General features: G+C 39.6%; 1 protein-coding gene across 1 annotated transcript; it reads right to left on the minus strand.

The window, feature by feature from the left end:
• Nucleotides 1-112: 112 nt before the first annotated feature.
• On the minus strand, nucleotides 113-11,213 carry LOC121693519 (calpain-1 catalytic subunit-like). Its single transcript, XM_042072989.1, has 22 exons — nucleotides 11,081-11,213; nucleotides 10,607-10,868; nucleotides 10,277-10,346; nucleotides 9,958-10,076; nucleotides 9,631-9,764; nucleotides 9,362-9,536; nucleotides 7,675-7,749; nucleotides 7,439-7,524; nucleotides 6,435-6,509; nucleotides 6,128-6,288; nucleotides 5,853-6,019; nucleotides 5,736-5,747; nucleotides 3,312-3,517; nucleotides 3,126-3,159; nucleotides 2,927-2,995; nucleotides 2,743-2,800; nucleotides 2,432-2,487; nucleotides 2,196-2,264; nucleotides 1,978-2,056; nucleotides 1,780-1,896; nucleotides 1,350-1,402; nucleotides 113-1,110 (listed from the first exon to the last, which is right to left on the minus strand). The coding sequence occupies exons 2-22, from the start codon at nucleotides 10,841-10,843 to the stop codon at nucleotides 1,084-1,086; spliced, it is 2,079 nt and encodes a 692-aa protein (XP_041928923.1). The 5' UTR covers nucleotides 10,844-10,868; nucleotides 11,081-11,213; the 3' UTR covers nucleotides 113-1,083.
• Nucleotides 11,214-11,442: the final 229 nt, after the last annotated feature.

An 11,442-nucleotide genomic window follows, 5' to 3' on the forward strand; every position in this document is an offset into this window, starting at 1 on the left:
GTGCGTGCATGCAACAGTGTGAGTGAGTGTGTATGCATGCGTACATGTATGGAGTCAAATAATAAATATTTTGTATTATTCCAAAGGGTAACAAAACATGTTTGCCACAACCAAAGAAGGTTTATTTTATTTTCATGTGTTTATTAAAGTAATTCCTCATATTGTATGTCCAAAGTCTTACAAATCAACACAACTGGTGACAGCTAATAGTCCTGAAAGAGTATATTAGAAATCTCTTATAGAAATCTATATAAGGTCCCAGTATGAAAATTCAACTTCCAGGTTATAAAGTATAATTTTGTATCATTGTATCATTGAAGGAACTCTCATAGAAAATATTTATTTTACTTTCCATGATATGTTATTTTAAAGCATTAAGAAATCAGATGCAAAGCCTATGGTAATCCTCACTCCCTGTAAGAAATGCAATTAAGGCCAACCTGCAGTTACATCTACAAAAGTCTAGTTATGCCAAAGAAAGAAACATTCATGCTTTACCGGTATCTATTTATACACTGTAAAAATATAACATGTTAATCAAACTGTATGGAGCTACTACACATTAAATACCATTCTAAAAAGATAGTTACTGCATGCAGACCTTCAGCAGCCTGAATGTGTTCAGAATCTGAATCGGAATCAGAATCATTATGCCAAGTTGTTTTCTTTTTCCACACACATAAAAAAAAAAAAAACAAGAATTTTACTTGGTGAAGTGGGGTTGATATGCAACTCATGCTGGCCCGATGAATACACTGATCGTATATGGTTGGCCACAGTAGCTAAAAACACTCACAAATGTAAACACATACTAACCCAGGGTGTGTAAATACATACTGTATAGTATAATATGGCCAGAGCAAGAACTGTAGCATTAAAGCACAACATATAAAGGAAAATGCATTGTTCTTCCCAATTCACTATACCATGAGTTCCCTAGACATTAGTTGATACATATTCAAATTCAAGTTGCTTTTTGAGTGTGACTGTTTGGATATAGTATTGCTAAATAAGTGGTTAAGAACATCATAGTAAGATCTTGAGTACAGGAGGTCTTCCTCTTTTTCCTCAACTGAAGCTTCTTCAGGAATACATAGTGAGATACAGCCACTGAAATGAACAAAGAGGATCATTAAGTAACTGCGATAACTAAAAAATGGTTAAATTAAAAAGTTAGCATATGCTGTGTGTGTGTGTGTGTGTGTGTGTGTACTGATACTTAACAGATTATGTGTCAGTAAAGCATGTAGAAACAGGATCAGTCGACAGTACGTTTATTATTTATGTGTCATTTATAGGGCTGTCTGGGAGTTTAGATCTGTAAAGTATACAGTAGGTCTCTCCATTACCTCACTCTGCTGAAGGTACATGCCCATCCCATCTGACATTTTGTTGAATATCTCTGTTAAGCATAAGATAAGATATGAGCATGAAGTCATGAAGCAGCTTTCGCTTTCGTTATCATTTAAATTACAGTGTATGTTAAACTACACTGAAATGATTCATACAGAATTGAATTATGCAGGTAAGACAGTGCAGCCCTTAAATCTTTCTCTGAAATACCAGACCATCTTATGTTATCAGTTTCAGTTAGACATAACTAACACAATGCATTACATTAATACACAGGGTTAGATGTTAAAATCCCAACACAATTGGATAGATCTAACCAATCAGAGCAACGCAATATGTGAATCCTGTAGGAAACCAAATTTGACCTAGCTTCCAGGCTATAACGCTACACTCTTAATGTATTAATATGCAATGATAAGTGCTTACTGGACATGCAGTCCAAGCGCAGCATGAAGGACACAAAGCTCTCCAGCGTCAGACGTCCTGTTGAGCCACCGTAGCGCAAAGCCATGAGTTTCAGCATGTCATCGTTCATCTGCACACCTGCACACACAGACACACACACTGTGACAACTCACTCCACGCAGCCTGATAATCCAGCCATGACAGTGTTTCTAGACCTACCTGTGGCAATCATACCAGTCCGCAGTTCACCAAGAGTCAGGGAACCATTTTTTGTTATATCAACACGATTGAAAATGTCCTGTTAAGACACATTGGAGAGGGGTGGAAGAGGGGGTTAAACATGGTTTAACATTGTTTAACTGACACAGTGTTATCAATGCTGAACAATGTTAAGTGGTAATATTTTCAAACTCAAGCAAGAAGACTAGATCACTTACACTATAGCGGACAACTCGGTCCCACAGCCGAAGGAATTCACGGTTGTCAAGTTTGCCTGTGACCGTAAGCTAAATAGTTTGTGGGTTAAGAAAGCAGATGAACCTGCTAATGCATACAGTTCCTGAGAATGTAAAGTTCAATACAAAATAAGCATAACAAACAGTCATAAATTATGTTATATCATAGTCTATAGTAACGCTGAGGTTCAGAATAAAAGATGCAAGTGACAGGATACATCCATCATGGCAACCAAGCTGCGGCAGGTATCGATGCCAAACCCTGGAGACTTGTCTATAAGAACAGAGAAGGAAGCAAAACATTGGGATTCAATCTCACACAAAAGAGAATGTCTATAGCCACCGCAAGCCAATGGCTTACGTCATTTAAAAAATCACAACAAAGAAACACTGTGGCATGGTGGATTATGTGCTTTGCCATGCAGGAGTGTGGACATGCCACGGGTGTGGCTGTGGGTGTGGCTGTGGGTGTGAGTGTGAGTGTGAGTGTGTGTAAGTGTGTATGTGTGTGTGTGTGTGTGAAGCTCACCTTCAAGAAGTCTCTGATTCAGAAGCTTCTGGAGTTGCTCAGGACCCACCTCCTCATACTTCAGCCATGAAGCAACACACACAAGTGCAACATTTTCACTGACAGTTTCAATACAAGAACTAAGAAAAATAATAGAAAGATACACAATAAAAAGAATAAAAGATACACAATACATGAATAATACCTGATCTGACATCTGTCGGTAAAAGGTTGCTTTGGAGTCGTTATCACCTTCGTTTTTACTTGGGGTGGGCTAGAATGATTTTGTAGAGGTGAATTTTCGAAGGCACCTAAATCATCCACTTTCCTGACACAACGTTTACACAGGCTTTGAGTATTCCATCAATAAAGAGCAAGAAACCTTACATGAGAAAAATACTCACCTTCTGAATCTCCCCATGATGAGAGGAACTTTCCCTGGAAAATGTATTACAAAATACATTTTAGAATTGTAAAATCACGATTCAGTTAGCAACACTATATATAGGCTGCACCCAAAAATTTGATAAATCCTTTAAGCCTAGCTAAAGAGGGCAACTTGAATTTTGCTTTAAGAAATTAGCTCTTACTCAAAATGGCTGTCTGTCTTGGAGAGTATGGCCAAGATGAAGGAGGCCGTCTCATTGGGCTTGAAAGTGGACGGGACAATGATATACTCGCCCGGGACCAATCTGAAGAACTCCATGACCTCTCGAGCATTCAGGTAGTTTTTGGATGAGGCTACAGGGTTCCTCATGAAGAACTCTGCAGGTAACTTCCCTCGTCTCCCTTGGTACTAAAGTAGAGGAGCACCGGCTTCATATCACATTTACTCATTGGAATATCACAGAATGACAACCTTAACGGAACTCTCCAAATCCATGTTGGCTTCCCTAGTATTTAGAGTGGTTCCCAAACTTTTAACAGGCATGTACCCCTGAGACATTATGATCTTCCGGAGTACCCCCCAACACCACCAATTGTTAACAAGTTTTTTTTTTTTTTGATTGTTTTATTAATATTTATTTTTATCAATTTTGTCGAGAATAGTGAATAGGATCATAAACATATGATACAAATCTCATCAATAGTCAACATATGATAGGCCTACAAATGTGCTGAATATAATTATTTTAAATAGATCTGCACCTAATCTCACACACAATTAGGGTTGCCACCTGTGTCTGACAAAAATCCTGGACATTTTGACCATCCAATCAACCTTTTTGTTTGGAAGCAACGGCGCCTTTCGCACATCTAAGTCATTCTAAGCGACAATTGTATAGCTAAAATTAGTAAGAATGACAATTTCTAGTTATTTGTTTAGTTAATTGCTTTATTTAATAGCAGACCTTTATTATTTTGTTATATTTTCAACAGTTTTTAGTTGTGGACACCTGGGGGCAGTATTGAGAAAAAAGGGGGAATACATAATTAAGTTCTGCTTTTTTGCTTATGTGGAATAAACTTTCTGTCCTTTCTGTCTCTCCTTGTCCCACACACTCTCCGTCTCCACCTTACCATTTCTAATGAACCTCCACGGTGCGTGCCCCCACCACCACCACCCATGTTATGCTACGTCATTTTTGTAGAGCCAATAAGGCTGTGCATACGTTTATGGGCGTAGGCACGCTTCAATTAAACTGAAATACACATTTTGCGCATCATGTACAAAAATCCGGGACATTCAGTGTCCAGAATTTTTATTTTTATTTTCCTGGACAGACCATGAAAATCCTGGACAATCAGGAAACTCCTGGACAGGTGGCAACCCTACACACAATCGTCTTGTTGAATGCAGTGATCTTATCTGCTAGGTGCTTGTCTTTGCCTTGTAACTGTGTCCTATGTCCTATGATTTAACTCATTGAACTTTCCAAATATATCGCTAAGATAGGCCAGCTTCGTCAAGAAATGTTCATTAGTGAACGTGCTTGCAGATTCAAACATGCGCTCCCCCTCCAAGAAGAGGCGACTCGGAGCTCAAACACGCGACAGCACTTTACCTCGGGAAAGCCACCTTGCCTCGCTGTGAAACAGTAGGCCTACAGCCTTTTGGTCAGCTCCCATCTCCTCTCAAAGTGCGGAGAATAGACACGCTTTTAAGGGCCGGGTGTTGTGAAATTCACCACTCTCACAACCTCGTTCAAAATCTCATTCAGGTCAGGACTAACTAAGCTGCCTTGACACGAGCGCTTCCCTATGAATAACACAGTGCGTCGTCCATTGCGCATCGGGTGCTACCTGGGCCTAGGCTACAGATAAAAATTAAAAATAAAAAAAACTCCTGTTTATCAGTTCGCGCCCCACCTGGCATGTCTCCACGACCCACAGTTTGAGAAACGCTGTTTTTACCTCTGTCTCCACTCTCGAATATTTTGTTAATGCAGAGAAAATACGTTTTTAATGTGCAGTGCAAATGCGGAAGTTGAGTTACCAACGTGGGATAGAGAAAACGTTTGAAAAGGCATATAACTTTTCGCGTACCCCCTGAAATCAGTCCACGTACCCCTGGGGGTACGCGTACCACAGTTTGACAACCGTGGCTCTAGTGCAACTCATAGAACACCAGCAAGCCTTAACAGTTTACACAGACGTTTTAAAACACAACAAAGGTATGTGATTCAATCATATTACTATTCCTATTGCTTTGATATTCAAAGTCAATAAACTTCAGGTCACAATAAAGGTCACAGTATTTCTTACTTATCAGTTATTTCACACTGTGACATGCAGTCATTTTAGCAGCTAAAGATTCAATGTAGAAGTCAAAAAGCATAGTGCCCCAAATAGTTAGAGTGCCATGCAAACTGTAAAGCCATATTTATGGAACTCTGTTCTTATAAACTACCAGCTGTTTAGCTTTAATACAAGAATCCTTCCAAGAGAAACTCATGCAGACCCTTAAAAGGGAGGTAGAGTTTCACCTGAATTCACAAGCCCCTAAAGTCTAGTCTGCTTAACCTGCATACTGACATTACAGTAACAAAACTAAAGCAGAGTTGAGTACATACCTCCGGTGGCACCTGTTTAGAGACAAAAGGGGGAAAAAACAAACAAATGAGCTTCAGAGAGAAATTCCAGGGACTTCAAAAGTATCTGTAATGGGAAGGTGGGACACTTGAACGCACACTGAAAACGGAGAAGCCAATGTGAAGGCTGGCGACCAGTCGTCTGTTCCTCTTGTCGGGCTTCTGCATGAGGGACACCAGCATGTTGTTTGGTCCCTGCTCCGCGGCGCAAGCATCGTCCACAGCGTCCACCTTGATGCGATACTGAGGGTTTGTCCAGAAACTATCTGATGGACAGTTCACACACAAGCACTAATGTTGCAATGTCCAGCTCGTTTGTAACCTATACTGTAAGAGTACTGTGTATTACATTTCTGTTGTGTTCTTGAACATACCCCTGTAATTCATGCAGCCGCCAGCGGTGATTCCAGCAACCCATCGGCCATCGTGAAATTTGGAGGTCCAGTGGCACTCTGATTCTCCATCGAGGAAATCGGGGCACAAACAGCAGATATCCATTTCAGAATAGCTCTGGCAGAAATCTTCCATTGACATCCTGAAGATGAAGAATAACAAACAAGGGAGCTTTATGTAAGTAAGTAAGCAAGTAAATTAGTAAATAAGTAAGTTAATAAATAGACAAACAAACAAACAAACAATCAAATACTGCAAGGTGGTTTTACATGGGATTGAATTTCATACCAGAACTCGCCATCTTCAGCCACTGAGTGGCACTGTTTTCTGTCCTCCGGGCTCACAGTATTCCAGTTGGAAGATCTACAGTGAAAATAAACACATAGTTTTTCTTCTGATTGAGTAACTTTGAGATCATAAGAAATGTTGATATTTCATAAAAGCTGCACAGGCTGTATATACTGTACCCCTCTATTACGTAATGCTTTAAAATTATTCAGATGACCGTAAAGGATTGAATTGGATTATGTTTCTGTCATCAAAGGATAAAAGCTTAAATAGTTGTTAGACAAAGCCTGAGTGGACTGTGGAAAAGACACCTCGGCAAGTTGAGTCGCGTTGTTACGCAATGCCAGATTCTCACAGTACCTCCTTATGCAAATATGCATGCCAATTCTGTCAAGCTACTCCCTCGGGCATGACACACCTCTTGTTATGTTGTACACGGAATAAAAGGTTAGCCAAGATAACTGCACAAAAAGAAAGAGCTTTTATGAAACTATTCCATGATGATCGTTATCATGACTGAAGGTGGAGGCTAATCTTTTACTGAATCGCTCACTCTCACTAATCTCACTCTCATCAAAAACAAACAAGGCAAGCAAAAAAGCCTGACAGGTAACACAACATTCTCTGCTTACAATGTAAACAAAGGGTCGTGTTTTCTCAACCAAACCCCTCTTTAAGGTCAATGTTGCAGGTTGGTGCACGCTCTGACAAAGGGCTTGCTGCAGGACTGCAGCACGGAAAGATCCAATCTCCTCAGCCTGTCGTACTGTAGAATGCAGATTTGAGCAGAACTGTCTACTCATTCATGATCACTTGAACTACAATCCATTCCCTGAATTAAGATACAGTTCAAATTAACTAGTTACCATAATTTTACTAATACCTACGGTTCATTGGGGATTATTAATAAATAATAAGATATTTCAAGGCATTGAGGGTGCATTATATAACCAGTGGAGGTCACAAACCAAAATCCTACAACTTCTGATTTAAGCATGACTTACTGATCACACCAATTCCCTTTCCACTCTCCTTGTCCCCATGGATTGAACAATCTCACCAGTTTCACAGGCTGATTGTTGCTCATTACCTGTTGGGAGCGACACAGTAACACACACTTAGGTTCCAACAGTGATAAATTGTCTGTCTGTGCAGGTCTGACATGCGCTTCTGAAGTGATAAAATCACACCTTGCAGTAGGCCACATGAATAATGACATATTGAGAAATAAAAAAAATACCTTAGTGACTCCTGTGATCGTGTAGGCGTGACCCTCCACAATTCCATTAGGTAAAACAGTGTTGGCAGCTGTGGCCTTAAAGTGATACACACACACAAAAATCAAGCCCCATTACAACCAAAAAGCAACAGTTGTTGTGTGACTTGGACATTTCACAATACATTTGTAACAGAAAAAAATAAATGATGAAGCTGATGAAGGTCTGACTGACCGAAATGTCATTTTATCAATAAACCGGCTGTACCATGGAGTAAGTGAGTGTAAGGAGTAGTGGTGGTGCACTTTTCTTTTTTTCTGTTACTCTGAAGTTGTCCTTTTGAAATAGCTGCACCTGCAGTATAATCTATCAAGGTGTGCAGGCTCCTCTCTATCTTCTGACAATACATTTGTAAACATCTATGTGTTCCTTTAATATATATACATTCCTTTAATACATATACAGTGGTTAAAGTGGGATTTGGCAGGTGGGGGAACCCTAAAATCCAGTGTCGGTGCAACGGGGAAAAATGATTCACCGTTGGACAACATATTGAGTATCGTGGTGTAGCAATACTTTTTGGACAAGAATTGCTAGCTTCTTGGTCATCTCTGTACACGCGGAAAATTTACTCACCATTTATTTTAACAATATCATCGCGCTATATCGTTGGTATGAAAGAATATATTTATTATTAATTTATCTGAGGTGGCGGAACTGTGTTCCTCCCCGTCCCCGTCCCCCCACTGTACATACATATACAGTGCTGGCCCAAAAGTATTGGCACCCATGCTAAAGTTGACTGAAAAGAGGAATATAAAATCATCTTTTGGAAATTGATCTTAATGCCTTAAGTGAAAAATGAGGAAATATCTAACCTTTAAGGACACCAATTTTCTTAGTGAATGAATAATGTACCATAAATAAATAAATGTTCTCCCTTAAAATACAGGGGTCATAAGTATTGGCACCCCTATGTTAAATTCCCATAGAGACAGGCAGATTTGTATTTTTAAAGGCCAGTTATTTCATGGATCCAGAATACTGTGCATCCTGATAAAGTTACCTTGGCCTTTGGAATTTAAAAAAGTCCCCACATCATCACATACCCTTCACCATACCTAGAGATTGGCATGGGTGTTATTTCAGTTAGCCTATTAGCTGGTTTGATGCTCATTGAGCTCAATGCAAATCAAACCAGCTAATAGGCTAACTGAAATGTGTGCCCTAGTTTGCAAAGATTTTTCTGGATTCTCTAAATATTTTTCTATACTATAGATGATGAACTCCCTAAATACTTCACCATTTCATGTTAAGAAGCATTAAAATGACATTGTTTTATTTGTCACAGGTTTACACAGAGTGATGAATACCCTTACATCTTTACTTCTAAGAGACTCTGCCTCTCTGGGATGTCTCATTTGCTTTCTTTATCATTACGCAACTTTTTCAGCATTTTGTTACCGGCGTCCCAACTTTTTTTGAAATGTGTTGCTGGTATCAAATTCAAAATGAACATATATTTTCATGAAATAGTTAAATTTGTCATTTTCAACATTTGATATGTTGTCTTTGTCCTATATATATATATATATATAAGCTGTCCATGTCATTCACAGGATATACATAATGGGATGCGATCATCTCACCACTTCTTTGACAAATGATTTGTGGAAAAGGATGAGACAGATTCAGGGGGACTATACTCACTCCTTGAGGCGTGCCACAGCCCATTAGGGATTTGGACTGGGCAGCTCTGAACATGATGTCCCAGAGGTCAGGGGGTGCTTCGTCCAGCTTGAATGTCATGTGAATGCCGCCTGTGAAGTCCATCAGGGCCTCAGACACGCTGCCAGCGTTCATGTCGGCATAGGAGCCACAAACCCTACAGGAGGGACAATGCAAAGGACACATGGATTTAATGGACTCTCTTAAACACTCTTAAACATAAGCATCGTAAAGGCAGATAGACCACATACTTGGCATAGGCCTTCTCCATCAGTGCAGCCCAAAACTCATTGGGGGTTTTTGAGCGTACAAATATCAGTCTCCCATCAATTGTTGGAAGCTTGTCGTCAATCACCACATCGACCCACTTCCCAAATCTCCAGAACTGAAAGAGGAGAACACTTCAAAAATGCTGCTACACAGTAAAATGTCTGGACACTCAGAAGACACTAATAAGTGAATAATGGACAACATAAGACAAATAATAAGTTTTCTAACATTAATACATTTTATGATTGCTGTGAGGCCTTTAGTGTAATAATAAGCATGAAGGAAATGGCCATTTTAAATAAAATTACCCTGAAATGAAATATGCCTGCATAACCATCCTGAAAAGATTGCTCTGCAGGTATAATTTGGTCCCGAATGTGTTTCTGAAATGTCAGTGCCCCAATAGAAGCCAGAAACCAACAGTTTCCTGGAAACAAACAGAGAAAAAAGTAGAGGTAACTTTGTGAAGTTTTCTTCAAATCTACATGACAAAGACATAATTAGACGTTTACAGAAGATTACTGAGGAGCTGAGATTATTTGACAGTAAGTTTATTTAATACATGCAGGTTAAAAAGTATGTATGTAGTATTTGTTTAGTTAGACATATTTTAAGGCATAATCTTACCAATAGCTCCTTGTCCAAAATCAAATCTTGATACATCATCTAAAATGAATTGAGGATATTCCACCATTTTCTATGGGGGAAAAGACAATCATGGGAACCATTGCGGCACAGTCTCATCAGTCAGATCAATTCCTTATGATAAGGAGGCTTATATGTTCAGTATGCCTGCAGGGCATGTCTTGATGTCATTATTATGGTCTGAGGTAAGCAAATTGTGTGCCTACATTGATTCACAAGATGGTAACTAATACCGTAGGCTACTATTTGTCCACCAACACAAACACATTGTCCCAGTGCACCCACACCATTCTAGACGAAGGATTAACATACCCCTGGTCTTAGCCAAACAACCCTGGCCATTTCATCAGGCTGTAGTACTTCTTTTCCAATCGACCTAAGATCCGGTGGGAACATGTCATCTATGTACCTCATGCGATTAATGTTGCAGTATTGCAGAAGCTGCTCAAAGTCCTGATCCAGGAACTTGTCAGGGTGTTCAAGGGATCCTTTGCCCTTTTTCTTATGGCGTTCATTCATAATATTCAGACACACACCAGGAGGAGGCATTTTGTCAGATGGGTGACGTGGCACTCTAAAGAGAAACAAATAAAAGACAAATAATTAAATCAAAGCCGTAGAAACCATAAGAATGACATACAGAACATAATGTAATCCATATATGCAATAACTTAACTGACCTACTAACAAACTTTGATAATAAATTATTTGCCTTGTATTATTGATGTATACAGACTTGCTATGAACAGAAGACCTGCAGATAGCAGAAGCAGCTCAAAAAATTACCTGTAACAAAGCAAGTGTGGACTGAGGATGAGCGATCTCAGGCGCGACACTGCGAGCGACTGTCAGTGGTCTTTAAATACATGCTCTCGTTTGCAGCAAGTTTAGGCAGGAACACCCTCTGCGGCTCAAGTTATACATGTTCCTGTAGTTTGGCCTTTATGTGAACAAGCTCACGCCCACAACATTGCCTCAAAGCACTTTCAGGAGCGAGCATAATAGCACTCCACAGTAAGTTGCCTTAATGAATACCCTCTTAGTATGGGTTCTCTGGTAAGTTCAAATCAGAGAAAAAGTTTGAGAATTAAGTTATACTGTATTTGTCTCTGCACACAGTCAGTTGCCTGTTAGCATGTATACATCAC

The sequence above is a fragment of the Alosa sapidissima genome, chromosome 19 (assembly GCF_018492685.1).
Source record: "Alosa sapidissima isolate fAloSap1 chromosome 19, fAloSap1.pri, whole genome shotgun sequence".
NCBI classification, from domain to species: Eukaryota; Metazoa; Chordata; class Actinopteri; order Clupeiformes; family Clupeidae; genus Alosa; species Alosa sapidissima.